General features: G+C 48.6%; 1 protein-coding gene across 2 annotated transcripts; it reads right to left on the bottom strand.

The window, feature by feature from the left end:
- Window positions 1-14,250: 14,250 nt before the first annotated feature.
- Window positions 14,251-22,776, bottom strand: C14H16orf78 (chromosome 14 C16orf78 homolog). Of its 2 annotated transcripts, XM_077310560.1 has the most exons (5): window positions 22,530-22,776; window positions 21,348-21,452; window positions 17,598-17,742; window positions 16,393-16,786; window positions 14,251-14,604 (listed from the first exon to the last, which is right to left on the bottom strand). In XM_077310560.1, exons 1-5 carry the CDS (start codon window positions 22,593-22,595, stop codon window positions 14,457-14,459), a joined length of 858 nt encoding a protein of 285 aa, XP_077166675.1. In that variant the 5' UTR covers window positions 22,596-22,776; the 3' UTR covers window positions 14,251-14,456. The 2 variants fall into 2 exon arrangements, with proteins under 2 accessions (XP_077166675.1, XP_077166676.1); XM_077310561.1 differs by lacking the exons at window positions 21,348-21,452; window positions 22,530-22,776 and adding an exon at window positions 20,185-20,417.
- Window positions 22,777-23,350: the final 574 nt, after the last annotated feature.

Raw genomic sequence — 23,350 nt, 5'->3', positions numbered from 1 at the left:
ATGAGTGTACAATATAAAAACACTCTGAAATGCAATAGACCAATCTACGCACAATGAAAAGAATCCCCCAAATTTACAGTTCTTTTCCAGACAGACACATTTAAAGTCCTTTTGCAAATGATGGCACATGCAGGTGCGCACACGCACACACATGCACACGCACACACACACACACAGGCAAAGGTACAGGATAGGCCAAAAGGTGTACTTTACACACTGCAGAATTAACCCGTGTAATTCCCTGCCGCATGGTACATTGACGAGATGAAATGGCTTCCAGAGGAGATGAGACTTATTCATGGAGGAGGCGACTCGCCCTGAAGACCCTCCATGTCTCAGAGGCATCACTGGGAAGCAACAACACAGCTTCCATGCTCGGCATGTCGGCATCCTGGAGAGGGTTTTCTGGCGGGGAGGGAGGATGCTAGAGCAGACACAGTCTTGGTCCCCTCCAGCAGGCATCTTCCGTGTTATAACACGACTGCTATAATAAGTGCAGTATTGCCCTCCTTCCCTGCTACAAAGATCTGTTTTGACACTCTCTGCCCCCAGCCCTGCCGTGAGACCGCTGTGGGCCTCTCAGGGTCACGCTTTTAATTCTAGAGAGGCCAAATGTTGCCGACGGAATGGATTTTCTTTATTAGCGTCTTCCGAGCTCCGGTGCTCTTGGAATGCCTTTGGTAGAGGGATGCTTAACGTCGACTTGAGCTGCAATTTAATAATAAACACAAACGCGCGACCGGGAAAAAAACGTCGATCCGTTTTATCAGGATCTCGGGATTTCACGAGAGGGCCGCTCTTGCCGTCAAGGGTGCCGAGTTTCCCCGGTGTCCTTTGCTTGTTTTCGTAATGAGAGACGATGAGGGGAGAAATGAGGTTATTAGGCATTTCTCTTTCGGCTGCCAGAGAAAGCGGCTTTCTTTTTTTTTTTTTTTTCCCTTTTGGGTCCGAGAGCCTTGTAATTGTGAGGCAGTCTGCTTGGCTTGTAACTTAAGATCGCTTCATTGATTGGGTTTAAATTCATGCATTGGAATGGGTGGTTTTGTTTTGTTTTTTGTTTTAAAAGAAAAGCAAATTTAACTCAATTAAGATAATAGATGGAAGGACACTGAGAGTTTGGAGTTTCCCTTTTGGGAACAGACTTCCTTGTTCTGGATTTGTGCGGTTAGTGCTTTGTTCTAGGTGTCAAAGGGTTGGCATGTGCTTATGCTTTTATTCCTCCTTTCCTTATGTCTACTGCCTGATCCTTTTCATAGGAGATGCCAGGGATTGAACCTGTGACCTTCTGCATACCAAGCAGAGGCTCTCCCACTGAGCTACGGCCCCTCTCCATGGTTTTCCAAGGTCTCAGACCAAGGTCTTCCCCATTACCTACTGCCCTGGTCCTTTTAACAGGAGATGCCAGGGATTGAACCTGTGACCTTCTGTATACCAAGCAGATGGTCTATCGCAGAGCCATCACCCCTCCTCCTTCTTTCCTTTCCACCTGCGGGCTCGGCATTCCCCGAAAAGGACTGTGCCAAGGTGAGCCCTAATGGCTAAAATATGCAAATTCAGATTTAAAAATATTTTCTTAATAGAAGATGCGCAAATTATTCCCAGTGGGCCCACAAGTGACAATAAATTTCCTGTTCTTAGAAATGAATATGGCCCACTTATAGTACCCTGCTGGTCCATCATGCATTATTCATTCCAGTGACTTCCACCCACCCATCCCTTAGTTCTTTAAGGACATTCTGTCTTCCCTGCTTTCTATATTTTTAACCTCCTCATTCAGCACATTGGAGAAAAAAATTTTTTTGCCATGCCTCTGCAGGGGTTTTTTAAAGTTCTGCAATAAAGTTAGACTTTGGAGTTCTCAGCATGTTCAGATCTTCACTAGAGTTATGAACTTCCAGGTAGGGGATGAAGTTCTCCTGGAATTATAACTGACCTCTGCACTATAGAGATCAGTTCCCCTGGAGAAAATGGCAGCTCCAGAAGGAGTCTGTGGTCCCACATCCTTGCAGATCTCCTTCCACTTCCTAAAATCTGGCCTCCTCTGGTTCTGACCTCAAATCTTCGAGAAGCTCCCATCCCATCCCATTCACCCATGAATCATATGGGATGGTCCTAGTGACTTTGCCATCACAGTTTCACCTTTAATTTCACTCTGAGACATGGGACATACTTTTGTTTCATTGTATTTGTTTGGGCCTGATTTGATGAGAGGATGGAGAATCTCATCAGCCCATCAGGGCCCCAATTAACAGGGATGCCGATAGTTCCCGGTTGTGGAGGGGCCCCTACAATCTCCCACACCCTGACCTCAACCAAAGACCTGGTGGAAGAGCTCCATTTTACAGGCCCTGCAGAACCGTGAAAGCTCCTGCAAGGCTCTTAGCTTTTCCAGGAGTTCATTCCACCAGGTTGGGGCCAGGACTGAAGAGGCCCTGGCCCTGATTGAGGCCACACGAACCTCTCAAGGACCAGGCATCACCAACAGGTTAGTACCCACAGAATGCAAGGCCCTTTGGGGAGCGTAAGGCGGTAGGCGGCCCCTCAGATGTTGGTAAACAGCACAGTAATTGTGGTCTCAATCAGCAAAGCGTAGAAGGGTGAAAGAGTTAAAACTCCCCCCTGCATGACCTAATCTAAATAGGGCCTCCCCCTGAAGCTATTTCTGCTGCAGAAATCCTGGGGAGATCCCTGCTTAGCTCACCCAGTGCCTTGAAGGCTAGATCTTCATGCTCTTTCTTCCTTCATCCGCTTTCCACCTTCCTATTCTTCCTCCTATTTTGACCTTTGTTCTCCCGGAGACTTTCCTACTACAGTGACTTCCGCATTAAAGTACTTCGCTTCTAGACTGGCTTTCCTTCTAACTCAGCGGGAAGTTAACGGAGTTGGCAGAGTGAGAACTGAAGTTTAGTGCGAAACCTACTGCTGGAATAAAACCGGGGTTCTGCTTCTGAGTAGACCTGCAAATGCTTTTTATTTTAGGTGAGCAGGATGAAGGTCTAGCTGGGTGCTCTTTGCCATGGGACATTAATCAAAGAAATGAAACCTAGCATGCAGACACTTAGTTAATTCATGGAATCATAGAACTGGAAGGATCCATTGAGGCCATCTAGTCCACCCTTCTGCTCAGTGCGGGATCAGCCTAGAACACCCCTGCTTGAAGACTACCAGTAAGGGGGACCTCACCACCTCCCTAGGCCCATCCCATTGCTGAACTGCTTACTGTAAATCTTTCCCTCTAATACCCAGTTGGTCTCTTTCTGCCTATAATTCAAACCCATCCTCTTCTGCCATTAGGAATAGCTTCTTGCTCTTTTTCTGACAGCCTTTCAAATACTCCAAGAGAGCCATCCTGTCTCCCCTCCAGACTGAACATTCCCAAGTCTCTCAGCCTTTCCTCATGGGGTTTGATCTCCAGGTCCCGGTTCATCTGCTCTCTTCTATTTTGTCCCCGTCCTTTTTGAGTCAGGCCTTCAGAACTGCACACAGGACTCCAATAGGGATGCAGGTTCTGGGCACTCCATCTGGCTTGCAGGAGGGGGGTGTTACCCTTCCAAACGGGCAAGAAGCCAATTCAACCATGGAGGTTTATTAGCCCGCAACCCAGAGCATCGCACCCGACATCCCCAGTGTGTCCACATCACTTCCAAGTGATGTAGGTACATCATGTGTTTTTCCGACTTCCCTCCCTTTCCCCCTTGTAAGTTCTCCCCCATCCCCTGCCGGATGGTCCAACGGACCCGGGAACCCGAAGTCACGGCTTACTGCCCTGTGCTCCAGGTATGGCCTGACCAATGTGGCCAACAATGGGTCTGTGAAGTTTTGTGATGTGAACATTATGCCTCCATTGATACTCCTCCCCACGAGGAGTTAAGCTACCGAACTAGCTAGGGTTGTCGATTGCAAGGGGGTGTTTGGAGATTTCCTGGGATCACAGCTGAATCGGGGAATAGAGGTCAATTCCTTGGAGAAAACGGATGCTTTTGCAGGTGGAGAGCCAGTTTGGTGGAGTGGTTAGGAGTGCGGACTTCTAATCTGGCATGCCGGGTTCGATTCTGCGCTCCCCCACATGCAGCCAGCTGGGTGACCTTGGGCTCGCCACGGCACTGATAAAACTGTTCTGACCAGCAGGAATATCAGGGCTCTCTCAGCCTCACCCACCTCACAGGGTGTCTGTTGTGGGGAGAGGAAAGGGAAGGCGACTGTAAGCCGCTTTGAGCCTCCTTCGGGTAGGGAAAAGCGGCATATAGGAACCAACTCTTCTTCTTCTTCTTCCTCTTCTTCCTCTTCTTCTTCTTCTTCTTCTTCTTCTTCTTCTTCTTCTTCTTCTTCTTCTTCTTCTTCTTCTTTATGGGGTCATACCGCATTGGTCCCTCTCCTCCACAAACCTCACCCTCCTCGGAAACTACCCCCCCCCCCCAAATCTCTAGCTGTTTCCCAGTCCTGAGCTGGCAACGAATAACAGGTCAAATAGCAACATGCAATCTAGCCATGCAATGCCTAAAAGAAAAAAGGGGCTAAAAACGGCCCGATCCAACATTTTGGAACGCCCCTCCACAGTGAGAGAGACGACAGGTTTAAGCATCCTGATCTGCCAACATGCCTTTCTGTCGGCTTCAAGTGCTCTCTGGAGGTTTTTCTACAGTTTGGGGTAAAGAAAAAAACAGCAACAGCGTGTGTGGCTTGTTAGCACAATGCAGCCGTCTTGTGTTATGACAAGAAAAGGCATTTTTGGAAGGCATTTCAGACGAAGGGGCGAAACTGTACAGCCACATCGAGGGGCAAAAGAAAAAGCAAAAGAGTGACGAAGAAGAAAGCCTCTTAAAAAAAATGTTAAAGGAACATCGAACCGTCCCCTTTATTGCATGTATGCTAACTTAAGGTGAAGCAAGCACATTTTGCTGGAAACCTTGAGGGAGGGGAAAAAAGTACCTTCCCTTTTCTTTGGCTTGTGGTTAAATCAAAATTGACACCTGCTGGTTTAGCGGGTTAGTGTATATAACACGGCTATGCCCCCTCTCCAAAAAAATCTCCACACCTTGCTTCTTTCTTCACGATTTCAAAGGGAGTAATGTCCTTAAGACATCTTGAAACGGAAGCGGTATGGATTAAAATGGTTGAAGTGATTTGTACGGAAACCTTCACTCCCCCACCCTTTCGCATTTGGATTCTATTGGGCTTTTGAATAATGATGTTTTAAAAAAAACATACATATATATAAATGTAAATGGTTGTAAATGGTTGTTACAGTTTTGCTGGTGTGTCAGATTCGCTTCCGCAGGTATCAGTCCTCTTTTTAAAAAAGGATTCCAGTTTCCGGAATTCTTGCTGCTGATTTTGCTTTGGGCGCTGTTCGCTGGAGATTCAATACCGAGAATTTGGTTGACATCATTTGAGCATCTGAACCTGGGTTTTTCGTACCTAATACACCGACCAGCTGCCCCTGACGCTTTTCCGAGCAATGGCAAATCTGGACCCTGAGAAGATGTTTTTCTTGCAAATGTAGCAAGGGAAGAAAAATAAAAGGGGAGGGGTTCATGCCGTGGGGAGCAAGTGATCTTTGATAAGCTAATTGTTTGGGGGAGGGGGGGAGGGGAGGGGTACCTGCACCAGGGTAGAGTCAGCCGGCATGTGGCATCCGCAGGAATAACCAAACTAATCTCAACTAGCGGCTTCCCTGTGGAGCCATAGAAATGTCAGCGCCTGGAGAGACCTGTGCTGCATTTAGGCAAGTCGGCCTTTCCTGCCACACGTTCAACAGACCTTTCTGGGTAAGGGCCAGATTCTCTTAAACAACCTTAACGCAATGTTTAAAAAGGGATTAGTGGATATCAGCCTTTGTGTGCAGTGATTTTTTTTTGGGGGGGGGGTAGCTTTTCTCTGCCCCTCTGCCAGTTTTGTGAAACCATGTCTCTTTTTTACCAAACTGGATGCTGGGTCTCAACAAAACATCTTCGACATCAAAATAGTCACAGGCTTTTGGGAGGAGAATGACGTTCTTTTGAGAATGAATCTGATCAGGAAAGAATTTCTCGCGGGCCTGTGTCGATATAATGAGAAGCAACGTGGTGTGGCGAGTAAGCCGTAGGCTGTGCCGGATCTAGGCCCAAATCTCCAGTCTGCTGTGAAACTCACTGGGTGATCTTAGGTCCTTTGGTCTCCATCAACCTGACCTTATTGTCAGGATAAAAGCAATGCCTTCTTGAGCACCTCAGGGGAGAGGTGAGGGGGGGAGAAGAAATGAGACAGGTAGAGAGCAATATGGATAGAGTGATTGAAGAAGAAGAGAAAAAGAGGTGGTTTTTATACCCTGCTTTTCACTACCTGAAGGAGACTCAAAGCAACTTACAATCACCATTCCCCTCCTCTCCTCTCAGCAGACACCTGTGAGGTAGGTGGGTCTGAGAGAGCTCTGACGGGACAACCCTGTGAGAACAGCTCTAGCAGGACTGTGACTAGCCTCTAACAGGACTGTGACTAGCTCGCTGTGTGTGGAAGAGCAGGGAATCAAACCCAGCTCACCAGATTAGAGGCTGCGGCTCTTAGCCACTACACCAAGCTGGCTCTATTTGTTACAAGGGTTTGATGATACCTCCACCCCTAGGAGCTTTGGGGGCTGGGGCACAGGGAGGGGAACCGAAGATCCATGTCCCCATATCAGCGCTGGATCCTCCCCCAACTCCATGGTAAATTGATTGGTTGGTTGATCAATATCTATTACACCATTGAGAGTTTTCAGACAGTTGACGCTGGATGGAACATGGCAGCTCTTGCACTGGCTGTTGATCACAGGGGGACCTTCATTGTAAGCAAGGCAACTTTCCCCCTTTACATTAATGTGATTTTTAAAAAAAACCAAAAATATCATCTCTCTTGACCTTTTGGCGCTGTGTTTTGGCACTTGCAGTTGCTAAGCGCTTCTTAGCTGCCTCCTTCCTCCTCCCCCTTTTAAAAAGAAATGCTTGCTGACAACTTTGAGATGACCAAAGAGTCTGGTAGAGCCCGCAATCTTGGTTCGTGCTTCCTGCGAGCTTCATATCTCTGCGGCTGCTCGGCAGCGGAGTCCGTGACCTACCCGGTGCTGTTTTGCCCTGTGGCCTTTTCTCCTTTGACCTGTTGTTTCTCAGAGTTTCTTTGGCACACCACATGCAAAACACACCGAGGGCAGCCGGAGGCCTTGGCATAGGGCGGTCGGCCTTGCCCTTTCTCTCCGGTTGACCTTGAAAGGTCTTCCCGTACCTGACGCTGCCTTCCCTCAAGAACGGTCTCGAGGCTTTCTTTCTGAAATAAAACGGGGAGCTAAATATATTTACCCTCTGAGTTGTTGGCTGCTAAACCTCCACAAGGATATGAACTTGTGTTGGACTACCATGTTTACTCTCAAGGATGGGTATTCTGAATGTGAGACACCCCCTTAAAAATATTACGGACACACGCGCACACACACATACTGGGAATATCTGGCTGATATAGCGGAGTTTGCCCAGGCATGAAGTGTGATGCTTGTATCTCCCAATACAAATGGAAGAATAAAATAAAGTAAGTAAGAGGCGTATTGTAAGCCCCTTTGAAACCCCTTAAGGTAGAGAAGAACAGGGTATAAAAACCAACTCTTCTTCATCCAACCCCAGAATCTCCTGGAATTTTCCAATTCAGGGTTAGCAGCCGTGCATTCAGGAGCCGGAGAAGTCCACCACCTACAGTGAATGAAATACGCTTCTGTGGAGCAGCCCATCTTAGGAGACCAACTCCTAAGAGATTTCCAAGACTTTGACCCATGGGGGCTCAAGAAATTCAAATTAGGTGAAGACTTTCTGCACCAGCTCTTTAAAAGGTGAACCTCTTCTGTCTTCTGCCCTGGTTATTCCTCTGATCCTACTTGCAAAAGTACCCTGGACCTGGGAGCAACTGGGTTTTGTATGATTCATTAAAATGCCACCATTTCAAAAGGTTTCGGTAGTCTTAAGTGTTTTGTTTTTACGTAAACGCATGCCTTCAACATGTGCCTCTTGTGGCGCAGAGTGGTAAGGCAGCCGTCTGACAGCTTTGTCCATGAGGCTGGGAGTTCGATCCCAGCAGCCGGCTCAAGGTTGACTCAGCCTCCCATCCTTCCGAGGTCGGTAAAATGAGAACCCAGCTTGCTGCTGGGGGGTAAACGGTAATGACTGGGGAAGGCACTGGCAAACCACCCCGTATTGAGTCTGCCATGAAAATGCTAGAAGGCATCACCCCAAGGGTCAGGCATCACCCCAAGGGTCAGGCATGACCCGGTGCATGCACAGGGGATACCTTTACCTTTACCTTTATGCATTCAACTCATCTCGTAAAACTGGTCTTTCTCACCCCCATCCACCTTTTTTTCCCCACACACAAAAAAAGAAGAAGTAAAAGTCTAATTGCCTTATGGTCATTTGAAGAATGGATGAACTTCTCTTGGGAGGTTTTCGCACTGAACCGAAAGATGACTGAGCGGCTGATTAAAAAAGAAAAGGAGAGTTAACCTTGGAAGGCTGGTCGGTTTATTCTTGCGAAGAGAATTGGGTTTAATTGCTGTTTTATGGAGGAAAGATTGTTGTCTTTCCGAGATTATTCTTTGGGCTTTTCTGGAGGAGGGGGGGAGCAAGCTTTTAGCAAGCTTAAAATGACAGAGGCGGGTTGCTGCTAAGTGCTAGGGCGTATGCTTGGCATGCAAAAAGCCCTGTCCCCCCCAATTATAGGGTCTCAGGTGACAGGGGTAGGACATAGGGCTGCCAAGGCCCCAGTGGGGGTGGGGGATCCCCTGCCCCTCCCAGTCCAATTGCCCACCTCTGCACTGAACAGTGGCAAGAGAGAAATTAAAAGGGAAAAACAGCTTCATGTACTTATTGGAATTTGATACAGGAGTTGCTATAGGAGTTGGAAAGGGTGAAGATCATGGCTCTGACTTGTTTCTGGGGTTGGACTAGATGGCCGGTATGGCCCCTTCCAACTCTATGATTCTATGATTCTATGATTCTATGGCCTGTATGGCCCCTTCCAACTCTATGATTCTATTATTCTATGGCCTGTATGGCCCCTTCCAACTCTATGATTCTATGATTCTAAGGCCTGTATGGCCCCTTCCAACTCTATGATTCTATGATTCTAAGGCCTGTATGGCCCCTTCCAACTCTATGATTCTATGATTCTAAGGCCTGTATGGCCCCTTCCAACTCTATGATTCTATGATTCTATGATTCTATAATTCTATGGCCTGTATGGCTCCTTCCAACTCTATGATTCTATGATTCCATGATTCTATGGCCTGTATGGCCCCTTCCAACTCTATGATTCCCAGAATTACCACAGATCTGCAGAGATCAATTCCTTTGGAGAAAACGGCTACTTTGGTGGGTAGAGTCTACGGCAGGGTGTAATACCATAGAGCAGGTGTGGCCAAACTGTGACTATCCATATGTCCGTGGACTACAATTACCATCAGCCCCCATGAGTCCATGGACTACATGCAAGTTGGGGTAATAGCAGTCCATGGGTCCCGATGGGTTGGACACGACTCCGCAACTAACAACAACAACAACATGGCTACATCCTTTGCCAGCCAATTCCACAATTTACTCACTCGGTGCTCCCACCCACAGGAGGGTTGTGCTAAATAGGATGAGCTTAACAGTACAGAATAGGGTGGGACAGGCTTCCTCGGAAGGTGGTAGGTTCTCCATCTTTGGAAATTTTTAAACAGAGGCTAGATAGCCATCTGACAGAGAGGCTGTGAAGGCAAAGGGGTGGTAGGTTACAGTAGATGAGCGATAGGCATGTGAGTGTCCTGCATAATGCAGGGGGTTGGACTAGATGACCCATGATGTCCCTTCCAATTCTATTATTCTATGATTCTATGATTCATTGTTCTGTTCAGAGAGACCCACATTTCTGGCATCATTCCTTGCCCACCTGTTAACCAAACTTGTCTTCTTCAAACGGCCTGCTGGCCCTTTGTGGGGACGCCCCATCCCCCGCATCCCCCATTTCTAGTGCCTGCCAAAGAATGCCTCTCCCAGAAGAGAAACCATCTCTCCTTTGTGCATACAAGAAATGGCCCTATCGCCATGCCAGCGCCTGCACCCCAGGGAAGTAAATGATGTAGAAAAACAGGACTTTCAAAGTCTGGCTGCATCGGAAGAAGGAATTTTATTGCTTTTTAAAAAAGACAGGAAAGGGGGAAGGAGAACAAGTTTCCCTGAATTAAAAGCACTCAGTATTCGTCCTGTATTTGTTTTATTGGCTTGCCTCTCTTTTTCTCTCTCTCTCTCTCTCTCTCTACACTTTGCAGGAATTGAAAATAAGAAAGGCAGCCTTCCTCCCTGGACCACAGCGGCTACCTTTCTGATTGGACGCCACCTCCGGCTCATCCGGTAGAATCCAGGCGGCGGAAGCTGGGAAACACGCAGAGCTGCTGTGCCTTTGAGGATGTTTTTAAAGCCATTTTTTTTTGGTGGGGGGAGGGTGAAAGTCACTTTGCTGCCTGCCGGCAACTTGTTGGCCAAGGGAGGGAGGGGGCGGGAAGAAAGGATGCGGATCCCAGGGCTCTTTTGACAGATGGCCGATCCCGTAAGCTAGGGAAAAGGGGGTGGTTAAAAAAAAATGGGGTGCGGGGGGAATGTGCAAGGGAGGTGAATTCACAAGGGTGAGAGAAACAGGTTGCATCAGGGAGTTGTAGGGCTTGGGTGAACAAGGGTGAGAATAAGGGGGTCTCATTCCTTATCTGACTGCATCCAATTTTGCGACACAAGGTATAAAGGTAAAGGTATCCCCTGTCTGACCCTTGGGGTGACGCCCTCTAGCGTTTTCTTGGCAGACTCAATACTGGGTGGTTTGCCATTCCCTTCCCCAGTCATGACTGTTTACCCCCCATCAAGCAAGCTGGGTACTCATTTTACCAACCTCGGAAGGATGGAAGGCTGAGTCAACCTTGAGCCGGCTGCTGGGATCGAACTCCCAGCCTCGTGGTCAGAGCTTCAGATAGCATGTGGGATGCTTTACCACCCTGAGAATACAGATAGACTTTGACCTGAAATGGGGCCAAATAGCAGGTCCAAAATGAAGAAGAGTTGGTTTTTATACCCCGCTTTCACATCCCAAAGGAGCATCAAAGTGGCTTACAATCGCCTTCCCTTTCCTCTCTCCACAACAGGCACTCTGTGAATTAGGTGAGGTTGAGATAGGCCTGATAGTACTATTCTGTGAGAAGAGCACTATCAGGGCTGTGATGAACCCAGGGTCACCTGGCTGGCTGCAGGTGGAGGAGGAATGGAAACCCTGGTTGAGAAAGCCTACCATATATGGCCAAGTTGACCCACCCACTCCTCCCAGAATGGCCAATGATGGGCCTGGAGGGGTGGGAAGGGGAGGCACCCCAAGTGGGCATGTCCACAGCTCTGCTTCCCAACCACCTTCTGTACGATCTCACCACTTCTGGGGTTTCTCAAAGCCTGAAGAATGTTCCGGGGGTTTCTCAATGGCCAAAAAGTTCAGAAAGGCTGGGCTAGCTCCTTCCAAAACACTTGGAATATAGAGTTATGCCCTGGAGTTGGTAGGAAACACTCAAAAGTATTTAGGATTAGCGAGTGGGGGTTTTTGATTCAAAGTGGAGCACATGCAAGGCCCTTCTCTCTTCTCCTCCAGAAATTACGCACAGGGTTTTAGCAGACGGTCCTCCTGTCTGTGATATCATTCCTGCTCGAATGCCTTTTATGGCGTGAAAAATCTTACAGAGGGGTTTAAGAAGCTGTCCTATATCCGGAGAAGGAATCAATGCAGAGGTCAGTCACCTTGTGAGACGATGTCCTTTATCGGGAAAATGTGGAGGGGGGCACAACAGTGGGAGGGAAGCGATGACTTCAGGAGGCGCCGTGAGAATCCTGTGTCCGTTTGTTAGCGTTTGTAAGGGCAGGGGAGCAAAAGATATATTTTTGATGCTGCGTCCAGATTGGTCTCTGCTGATAAAGTCCCCACTCTCCGGGGACTTCAGGACTCAAAGGCAACAGGAATTGTGTTTTCTGCGGAGGGGGGGAATATTGACCACAATTCTGAATTGTAAAATGAAGATATTCATAGATTATATCTTAGAGCAGTGGTTCTCAGCTTACCTGCCACAATGGGGGCGTGGTGGCGGCTGTACAACAGCGGCAGCAGCAGCGGCAGGAGCTTGGTGGCAGCCTTGGTGACCCAAAGGGGGTCGTAGGGCTGAGCGCTCTGGTGTGCTGGCGATCACAGATGCCTGAGGTGGCCAGCACCACAGCGTGGCGGGGAGGGGCTCCGGCCTTCTGGGATCACCGACATACAGTTAGGTCACTCTTAGCTTAGTCCTTTTTTAGCCTCGGTCATTGTGCAAGCAGCCGGCCTAGCACAGGGGGCCCAGCAACCTGAGAAGACCTCCTAAAAGGGTCATAGCCCCCCGCAAAACGGTTGTGAATGGCTGGTCCACTTGACCAACCCAAAGAGTTTGCCTGTGTTCCCACCAAACAGGATTGTCCCGCGTTGACGTTTTCACTCAAAACATTTCCCTTTGCTGCCCATCAGTGTTTCGGCAACGAGCTTAACAAAGCTGCCTGAAATTATGCTTTCTTCTCCCAGCATCCGGGGTGAATGGGTGTGCGTGAGACGAACGTACATCTTTGAGAGTAATTAAGATTTTCAAAAGACCTTAAGTTGTTGCATCAGTTGTGCGTGTGTGTGTGTTTTTTTGTAATGAACGACGGGAGGGGGACAAGTGGGAAAGAAATGTGAAGAACGGCAACAGAGTGTATTTTGCGATTGTGTCTCCAAGCGGCTTTTGTGTGCAATATAGAAGGAGCAATCTGTCATTTCACTTATGATCGAGCCCCATCTGGTGGTGATGCACAAAAACAACAGGTTCTCATGCCAAAGCTAAAGAGCAGGGGTAGGCAAACTGCAGCCTTCCAGATGACCATGGACTACAATTCCCAGGAGCCCCTGCCAGCGGATGCTGGCAGGGGCTCCTGGGAATTGTAGTCCATGGACATCTGGAGGGCTGCAGTTTGACTACCCCTGCTAAAAAGGAATGGGTAGTGTGCAGTCCCGACAAACAGGGACTGTTTGGAATGACCACCATCGATGGAAGAGGGGTTTTAACCCTTCAAACTGGAGAAGTTTTGCACGTTGTAACCAGCCTCTGCTTGATTTGTTGAAGGATGCACTGTTTCCCCTTTTAAAACCCTGATAATAGCAGCGTGCAAATCCAGGTTGCATTTCAGTTATCCGTTTCCTGTGCTGGGTACAGCGACTGGCAGCCATGGGTGTGGCTCAGTGGTGGGACATCTGTTGGGCATGCAGGTGGTCCCAGGTACAATCCTGGGCATCTCCAGGTAGAGAAGAACCAGGCTGTAGGCAATGTGAAAGATCTCTTTCTGAGACCCTGAATAGCCCCTGCCGGACTTGAATAGTCAATACCGACCTTGATGGACTAAGGGTCTTATTCAGCCTGAGGGCGGCTCATGTGTTTGTGAGTGTGTAGGGTGACCATGTTTTGAAAAGCAAAAAAAGAGTATGCACTTCCTGACTGACTGCGTCCAACAAGTGACCACAATTTCTTGGACGTTTTAGGATGCTTAGGGCTGATCCTGCGTAGAGCAGGGGGTTGGACTAGGTGGCCTGTATGGCCCCTTCCAACTCTATGATTCTATGATTCTATGACTAATCTCATTTTAAATGCCTGTAGTATTTAAGCTGTGATCACTGCTACTAGCTAGGAATATTCCTAACCCAAATGAAGACATTTAAAAAAAAAGAATCATAGAATGATAGAGTCGGAAGGGGCCATCCAGGCCATCTAGTCCAACCCCCGGCTCAATGCAGGATCATCCTCAAGCATCCAGGAGAAGGATCTGTCCAGCTACTGCTTGAAGACTGCCAGTGACAGAAGTGGTTTACCACTGTGTAGAAACACCGGACTTCCTTAATGGTCTCCAAACCAAGTACCAACCAGGGCTGTTCCTGCTTAGCTTCCAAGATCTGGTGATGTTGGGCCAGGCCAGGCTAGGTTATTTGGGCAAGAGATGTTCAGAGGTGGTTTAAACTTGCTTGCCTTTTGCTTGGTGGTCTCCTGTCTATGTATTAACCAGGGTCAACCCTGCTTAGCTTCCAAAATCTAACAGGATTGGTCTAGCCTAGGCCATTCGTTTCAGAGTGTTACTCCGGTTAAGAGGTTTCTCGATCTTTTCATACAAGATGCCTTAAAGAGAAGCTTTTCAACAGACGTTTGCTCTCCGTAAGAACAAGACTCATTTTTATCACTGCTCTGTCCCACAGAAAGAAAGGGTGTTGCATCCCTGCGAAAACGGCCTTACTAATGCCTCCTCTTCTTCTTGGATTTTCAAAGCAATCGGCTTCTCCCGTGCTGGTGGATACATTCCTGCCGGCATCTAAGGACTGTACCGTCTTAATCGGGCTCCATCCCAGACCACCTAGAATGTCCGACTGGGATTTGATGAGAGCACGGTGGTGATGTTGATGTCCGACTCTTTCATGTGAGGATGGATGTCTATGTCAATGCCAGATTCTCTGCAGAGGTCCAGCAAAGTATCAATGTTGCTCTGAGAAAGACGCAGGTACCTGTGCCAAGGAAAGAGGGTGAGAGGTTTTTAAGGACACACCCATCATCAGTCTGTCTCTTTCCTCACCCATGTTCTGCTGTGGTGAAGGAAAGCCAGATCGTGATGGTGGCAGGATGAGTTGTACGTCATACTATGAAGGAGGAATGTAGAGCTTGAGCAGAGGCTGCTATTTTTGATGGCGGCTCTGCAATTCTTGAAATTGCTGCAGTTGTGCTATAGCTGACATAGCTCTGCTATAGTTCTGCTGTAGTTGCTATAGTTCTGCTATAGCTGCTGTAGTTCTGCTATAACTCTGCTATAGTAGCTTGAGCTTTATTATAGACTCCTGTTTTGGTATTTTGGGCCTACTGAAGTTATAGATATAAAAGCTCTGGAAATTTAGAAAATGTCAGGATCTGCTTGGGCACCATGATTTAGCTGGGGGTGGGGCGGTTGGCTCATTACTCCAGCACAGTTCTTGGCTCATCTCTGTTGCCTCACATTCTGCTGTGCCATTGATCTTTTGTATAGACTAATTGCTAGAGTTTTGTTGACAGGATGACAGGAGAAAGGGGAGTGTTGCTGAAAGTTGCACCTGGGTGCAACAATTGGACTGTTCTCCCGGGGATGTAGCGAGCCACCTTCTTCAAGTTGGGGCATTTGCATGTGTCATTAGGGGTGGGACGGCTGAGAAATATATTGATCTGTATGTACCTAACGAGTCAGTTTCAACAAGAACTATCATGAGGGTTGCTTCCTTTTTATCAATAAAAGGCTTTTGTTGAAATAGGTTTGCTTAGTTAAGAAGTCAGCAGAGATGTGACAGAAACCATGTCAGTGGGGGTCATTTTCTGGGTCTTTTTTTTTTTGGCGGGGGAGGGGGAAAGGAAAATTTGGGAGGAAATTCAAACAGATGCAAGACTTACTTATGAACCTCAAAGTTATTTAACTGCTCTGCCTGCATAAAATGCATACTTTACAAGTTGTAGATAACACTGTACCATTGGGCATTTGTAAGGAACTGAGAAATCTAACAGCGCAGTCCTGAACAGGGTTATATTTTCAGAAGGATTCAAAATTGTTGAATTGCCTCCAGTGGATTTAAAGGATAAAATTCTGTTCAGCATTGCATTGCTAAGTTCTTGTGAAAAGTTGTGAAAACATTCAAAACCTGGGGAAGGGAAGGAAGGAGAAAGAGACAGAGGGAGAAAGACAGGGAGAGAGAGAGAGAGATTAGCACATGCACTGATTAGCACTGATTAGCACATGCATTTTAGTTTTAGCCATCTAAAAGGTGGAGTTCTCTTTTTCTTTTTCTTTTTGCCAACTCTGGGTTGGGAAAGACCTGGTAATTTTAGGGGTGGAGCCCGGGGAAGATGGAGTTTGAGAATGGGCGGGACTTCTGCCCACCTTCCAAAGAATCTGCTTTCTGCAGGGGGAATGACCTCTGCCAGTTAGAGATCAGTTCTATTTGTGGCCTTTGACCCCAACCCCTGCCCTTCCCAGGGTCTCTCTCCCCACTACATCTCCAGGCAAGTTCCTGACCTGGAACCCTCTCTGGGCAGAGCCTTCAAAGTTCTCTTGCCCAGGGGTAGTCAAACTGCGGCCCTCCAGATGTCCATGGACTACAATTCCCAGGAGCCCCCTGCCAGCATTCGCTGGCAGGGGGCTCCTGGGAATTGTAGTCCATGGACATCTGGAGGGCTGCATTCGCTGGCAGGGGGCTCCTGGGAATTGTAGTCCATGGCCATCTGGAGGGCCGCAGTTTGACTACCCCTGCTCTTGCCGGTCTCCTGTTTTCCCTCACCTGCAGCTCAAAATTTCTTCGGGCCGAATCTGAGGCAACGCCTCCGCTGGCTTCACCCTCTCGTCTCCCCGAGCTTTTTCAAGCATGCTCTTGAGTTTTTTCTGCAGCGCGGGCAACCCGGAAACGGAGTTATGAAGCGGCAGCTTTGAAACCGAGAACCTTTCTCCTTTTGTCGAGAGCCTTTGCAAGGAGGGAAAGAGGGCCATGGCTTCTTGGAGGGACGCGCTGTTCTCCAAGCTGGGCTGCCGGGGGCTGCTTCCCTTCCTGGAGTCTCTGCTGGAAGGGAACGCATTGCTGGTGCTGCTCCGGGGGCCGAAGGCGTTCCTGGCCACGAGGGTCTGCATGGGCAAATCGTTTCCACTGAAGGGCGTGAGATCTTTGGAATTCTTTCGGTCTGGAAACGAAAGGGATAAAGAAGGTTCTGTTTGCTTCCGGGCACAGCCCAGGGCAGCATCTCCCAAGCGTTTCGGTAGGGTGACCCACAAGTCCAAATCTCCTTGACATGGTGACCTATCTAGGACTGTTCCAAGGAGGGGATTTTTGGGCACCCTCTATGGCAGTGGTAGGCAAACTGTGGCCCTCCAGATGTCTATGGACTACAATTCCCATGAGCCCCTGCCAACATTCCAATTTAAAATTGAAACCGCCTTCTTAACCTTATGGAGGGAACTCGAGTTTGTAGGGCAGTAGGTAGCTTCTGTTCTGTATTGTAGGGAGGGAGGCCAGTTTTTTGGGGGTGTTAAGTTCCTGGCCTTGGCCACAGGCCTGGTGGAACAGCTCTGCCTTGCAGGCCCTCCCGATTTTCTTCTCAACGCAAATCCAAAATGTTGAGAAACCAACAAAGAGCGATCAGCCCCAAGCCAAATCTGCAGCCTTTGCATCTGGAGGTGACGTTCCAGTCTCTGACCACCCTCTCCTTCTCTGTCGCCCCCTCTGATCCCCCACTCAGATTCTAAGAAAGTCGCTCTGGTGACCACAACAGGAAGTGGCGTTATGGTGGAAACAGGAAGTGGCGTTATGGTGGAAACAGGAAGTGGCGCTATGGAACACTCTAGGAACACTCTTAGCCTGCCATTCTTAGTGCTGTTATCACAGTTGTCTCACTGCTTGTTTTCTGCTTCCATTTCACACTCATCATCTCTCTTCAAAACCAACCTGGGGAAAAACATTCAGACGGCAGGGCTTGCAAATATGCCATTTCCTACCGTAACTCGACCTTTTTGTCGGTAGTCGGAGGAAACTGACGAAGTTGGGCAGATGGTCACCAAACTGACTCCAGGTTATATCGATGGATTCTTTCCCAGAGGCTGGTCGTGTCCCATGGCTTGACTCAGGATAGCTGCACGAGGTCTTGGAAAGGTAAACATATTAATGGCTCTCACAGACTGACTGACTGACGGACTGACTGACTACACCATTTCTGTCCATCCTTCTCTCCATCATGGGACCCAAGGGTTACCAGCATGCCTCCCTCAAGGCTAGGGTGTAGTTCAGGCTTTCTCAACCAGGGTTTCAGGGGTTTCTCAATGGAGGAATAGTTGAGAAAGGCTGGCGTAGTGGCAGAGTGACTTTTTTGCATGTGGAAGGTCCTAGATCCCTGGCCTCACCCTGACAACACAGAGAGCTGCTGTCAGTCAGAGTAGAAGACACCAACCTTGAAAGACCAATGGTCTGATTCAGAAGACAACAGCATCATGTATTCGAATTACACCACTACATGAACTCACTAGGTGGCTGTAGCTATGTTACATTATACATTATGATGATGCTGACACTCATAATTCATATACCTTACCAGTATTGGGAGCATTATAACAAGGGGCAGTGTACTCTTGAAGACAGAACACAGTTTCATAAGAGGTATTGAATGAAATCATTTAAAACGCAAGGATGTACTTGATACATCAATTTTTTAAAAAATAAAACACAGGACAAATTCACAGAGCACGTGCAGAGATAAATTCATGATTAGTTGCTAATCTGAAGAAGCCTCCTTGGGCCAGATCTTTGTCTGATCCCTTCTTGTGCACCCCAAATGTGACAGATGCATGGTCCTCCTCATTGTGCATTTTAAATGGAGCAGCTTTTAGGTACTCGAAGGGGGTGGGGGGAGCCCCAATTTCTTGGCACACTTCCTCCTTTCCTTGTTCCCTTTTTTATTAGCAGCTGGTGGGCAAACACGCTGCTTTTTAAAAAAGAAGAGCTTCTTTCCCTTTCTCTGCTGCCGGTGTTTGCAAAGGTAAAGCGAACGGCAGACGGCAAATACAGACAAATGTTTCCCAAGAGATGCGGGTCTACTGCTTAAGATAAATAGGATCCGAGGGAGTCGAGAGCCGGTGGCGAGCCCTTTTCTCTGTTCTGAATGGAGAGGATGAAAGGGTGGAAGGCACCGGAGTTGTTTCCCCCCTCCACAGTGCATGTATAAATATCCCCACCCCTCTTTCGTAGGAGGCAGGAACTGTTTCGACTGCTGGGTGCCCAGAAGAGGCTCTGGCGGTTTATTTTAATTGGTGCATTTTAATGGCGGGGCTCCCCGATTCCCCCCCCCAAGCAAGATGGGAAAGGTGACGCTTGGTTTGGACAAAGAAAAAAAGCGCATTCAGAGGCTGGATTCTGAGGCTGCCGTGTGGATTATGAGCAGGGATCCGGTTTTTGTGAAGGCGTCTCCTACGTCAGGGGAGAAAAAGAAAGGCGAGGGGGTGTCCCAGTCGTCCTAGCAGGGTGGCTGTTTTGTGCAGCAGAAACTCCCCCAGGTGGCTCTAGGGTTGCCAGCCTCCAGGTGGGGGATGGAGATCTCCTGGAACCACAATTGTTCTCTTTCTAAAGAGTGTAGGGGAAATTCCTAGAGCGTTACAATATGGCAGGGGTAGTCAAACTGCGGCCCTCCAGATGTCCATGGACTACAATTCCCATGAGCCCCTGCCAGCGTTCGCTGGCAGGGGCTCATGGGAATTGTAGCCCATGGACATCTGGAGGGCCACAGTTTGACTACCCCTGCTATATGGAAAGCCTTTTTTCCTCCCAATCATCTGTTCCTTGATGTAGGGAACTGGTTCTTAGGATGGGTAATTCCCTGTCTTGGGTATAGGTAAAGGGGAGGTTGCTCATTAGGCCAGCCTCAAAGGTGACCTCTAAGACAGTGGTTCTCAACCTGGGGGTCGGGACCCCTTTGAGGGTCAAACAACCCTTTCACAGGGGTCGCGGCAGGGCAAGCAGCTTGGCCGGGGGGGGGGCACCATCCACACACAAGAGCCTTGCAGGGTAGATCGAGATAGAGCGTTCGTCTGTCTGGAGCAGCAGAAAACAGCGAGATCGGCATGGTGGGACAAGAGGCAGAACTGAACTGAGAAACCCCGGGGAAAAAACCCAATTTCTATATCATCATGAACAATGGATCTTCACACCATTGGTCAGTTTGGGTTTAATGTCTGTGAAAGAACCCTTGCATAATTTTATGGTTGGGGCTCTAACAGAACTGTGACTAGCTGAAGGTCACCCAGCTGGCCTGATGTGTTTCAAAGCGGCTGACAATCGCCTTCTCATCTCCTCTCGGCAACAGACACCTTGTGAGGTGGGTGGGGCTGAGAAAGCTATGTGAGTCCAGCGACTGGCCCCAGCTGGCTGCACGGGGAGGAGCGGAGAACCAAATCTGGCCCTACAGATTAGAAGCCACCGTTCTTCACCATGACACCAAACTGGACACTAACTGGACAGCTCACAGTTAGGGCAGGGGGCTCAGGAAACGAGCAAGTAATTCCTGGGGGGTTTGGTTCAGCCCTGCCCCTCCTTTACCTCCATTGCTTTGTCCATGCCTGGTCTGGCTCTACGCAAGAGATGCTGCAGCCACGCTGCACCGTGTCCTTGCCTGCCTTCCGATTGCTTTTAGGTTCACAATAAACCTCGGCCTGGTGGGCAGGTAGCACAGACTGGCCTGCTGAGTGCGTGACCCAAAACGTGTCTCTTGCTTGGGGCCCTGAAAGACTGGAGCCACCCGTGGAGTGATCCACCGTGGGTCGGTTTAACTGCCACCGCGTCACCCAAAGAATCTCCCGATTGTGATGAGGCGCTCAACATTCTTTATGACCGATGCTGAGACTCGCCCTGGAACTACAGTTCCCAGAGTTCTCTGGAAAGCAGGAATGGCTGTGAAGCTAGGCATGGGTTGCCAACCTCCAGGGGGTGGCTGGGGATGTCCTGGGAATGAAACAGGCCTCTGCAGGCCACAGTGATCTGTTCCCCTGAAGAAAAATGGCTGCTCTGGAAGGCGGGCACTATGGTTTTATACCTCCAAGTCCCTCCCACCCTGCAACTCCTCTACTCTTGGATGCCAGCCTCCAGGTGGGACCAGGGGATCCCCTGGAATGAATCTCCAGGCGACAGAGGTCAGTTCTCCTGGGAAAAACGGATGCTTTGGAAAGTGGGCTCTACCGCTTGGCATTTACTTGTTGGGGCTGGGAGATCGCCTGACTCGTTTAAAACTATATCGGGAGAAGTAGCTTGCTTTTCCCATGCTCGGTTTTGTTCAATCTCAGATGGCATCACTTCTGGGTCATGTGAGCAGTGACGTTGACACATGACCATGTCTAGGATGGACCTCCCTGCTGCTCCTGGTAAGTCCCCCCACCCACCGCGGGTTTCTAGGAGGGCTCAGGCAATCCTAATCCCTTGTATCTCCATTTTAAAAAGGAACAGGTAATAGATGAGGTGAAAGACCTTTAGCTGAAACTTTTGAGAACTGCTGCCAGTCTGAGGAGACAATACTCACCACGCGGGACCAAGGGGTGGATTCAGCCTAACACAGCTTCATGTGTGTTTATGGTTTGTGCGTCAAGTCTGAACAGAGTCCGCGGCTTCTCAGGAACCAGTGTAAAATGTTACTGCGTCCCTGATTGGCCTCACCCCAAAATGGCCAATACCTTGCCCAATGTTTAATAAAATGACAAGGGGGGGGATACCTCTCCTTGCTTCTTCAGCCACAGCTTGACCTTCCGTTCCTCTTGCTTCAGTAGATTGTCATTCATGGCCTTCATTGAATCGATGGATCGCCGGATCTTTTTCAACTGAACAGAGACAGAGGGTGTGAGGCATGGGGTTGTGAGTTGGCCGTGTGGGCTCCAGATCTTCCTGCAGATCCTTTGTGTAAGAGGCAGCCAATCCCTTTATTGTCCAGGAAATGGTCCAAATTTCTTATTCCAAATGCCTCTTTATAAACCACCATTAAAACATTTCAAACTGGTTTAAAGGCTGTTCCTCACCCATCGCTGGTTGAGGTTGCGGCCTCAGTCCACACAAGGAAGCCCAGTTGTGAATTGTCACGGGTGTGTGTGTGTAAAGTCAACGACGGTGACCCTGTTGGGTTTTCAAAGTAAGTGGCAGACCGAGGTGGTTTGCCTCTGCATTCCAACCCTGCACTTCCTCGGTGGTCTCCCATCCCAGCACTAAATAAGGCCGACCCTGCTTAGCTTCTGAGATCAGATGAGACTGTGCTAGTCCAGACCACCCAGGCCAGAGTTGTGATGTTTGTAGCATGCTTCTGATGAAACTCAAATTATTATTATTATTATTCGATTTATTCCCCGCCACTCCCTTGCGGCTCGTGGCGGGTTACAACATCTTAAAACCCCATTAAAAGTCCATTACAACAATAATTACAGTTTTGACATTATTAGCTAACTAACTAACTAAGATGGCAAGATGGCAATAAACAAGAATGGACTTTCTGACACCCCTAATATTGCATGCCTTCTAAATCAACTGTATTCCTGATACTACTGATCACGTGGCAATCCATTTTTTGGCAAAGCGCTGGAAGTCTGCGCCAACAAAACATCAAGGCGTAAATTTTTGAAATATTATTATTCCCAAATGATCCCGTGAACTGCTATTCATATTTATGTCCTTTCTCTATCTGACTTGAGGAATATTTTCACCGGTCTTATATACCACTAAAGGAATGATTGGCTGATTGATTATGAAACGTCCAACCATGTATGGATGCCGTTGGAGAAAGTCAACAGCAACAGATGTGATTTTGAGGACCGGCTGTCTTCTTAGGGCACCCGTTTTAACCTGCTTACGCTTTTGCCACAGGCTTTCAGGCTCTGAAAAAAACTATACCTTGCCGTCACACACTGTACCTGAAAATTCTCCCTGTCGTTGGAGACCCTAAGGGCTTGGGCCCGTTTGCCGTCCAGCCAATCCATAGTTCCCGCTGACTTTCAACTGGTGTTCGGCATTAGGGGAGAGAGAAGACACAGGTTACGTGGCCCGGCCCCTAGAAAGATATCCCAGCTGGGCACGGAGGAGCCCGCATGGTCCCCCTGATACCTCTTTTCCCACGCTTAAAGTACTGACCCACCCGGAAGGCGATGAAACGGCCACCCGAGAACACTGATGTAACAATCCGCGTTCTTGTGTCACTCATGGGAACGTTGTCTTGGCAACCAGCATGAAAACCTGAAAGTAGCTATTGTTATCATTAATAGATGAGTAGCCAAAGGAAAACGATAACGTGTTCTTCACTTGAGTTTTTATGGAGTGACCCTTGAAGTCTCTCCATTCGGATTTGGACCTCTCAGTAGGCAGAAGTTGATAAAATGGTATAATTGTGGAGGGTAGGTGGAACTAGCCAGGATGGCGTGGGGGTTAGAGTAAACTTTTGACCATGGAGGAGCCCCTGAAATAGTGTTTCAGGCTTCAAGGAGCCCTACAAGTGGTCAGCTGGCCACACCTCCCAAAAATTACACCACCAGCATTAACAGGCAGGCTTGAGGAGGACTGGGGGGGGGGGTGAGACAGGATATGGTTTAAGGCAGGAGTAAACATGCAGGCTTCCCCCCCTTCCAGGTGCAGAAAGCTCAAGAGAACTCACTCATGCTTGGGAGGAAGAAGGGAGGGCAATAGAAGCAGATGGTTTCCTGACTTGTGGATGAGTCCATTAAAGAGAGCCAGTTTGGTG

The sequence above is a fragment of the Paroedura picta genome, chromosome 14 (assembly GCF_049243985.1).
Source record: "Paroedura picta isolate Pp20150507F chromosome 14, Ppicta_v3.0, whole genome shotgun sequence".
Taxonomy (NCBI): domain Eukaryota; kingdom Metazoa; phylum Chordata; class Lepidosauria; order Squamata; family Gekkonidae; genus Paroedura; species Paroedura picta.
This window is presented reverse-complemented; position numbering and strand designations above follow the sequence as displayed.

Excerpts from the sequence above, each read along its gene's own strand:
- C14H16orf78 (XM_077310560.1), bottom strand. The coding sequence starts at position 22,595 with ATGGATTGGCTGGACGGCAAACGGGCCCAAGCCCTTAGGGTCTCCAAC. Across the intron at positions 21,453-22,529 it reads ACGACAGGGAGAATTTTCAG|TTGAAAAAGATCCGGCGATC; the intron begins GTACAGTGTGTG and ends GTCTCTGTTCAG. Across the intron at positions 17,743-21,347 it reads GGCTGAAGAAGCAAGGAGAG|ACCTCGTGCAGCTATCCTGA; the intron begins GTATCCCCCCCC and ends TACCTTTCCAAG.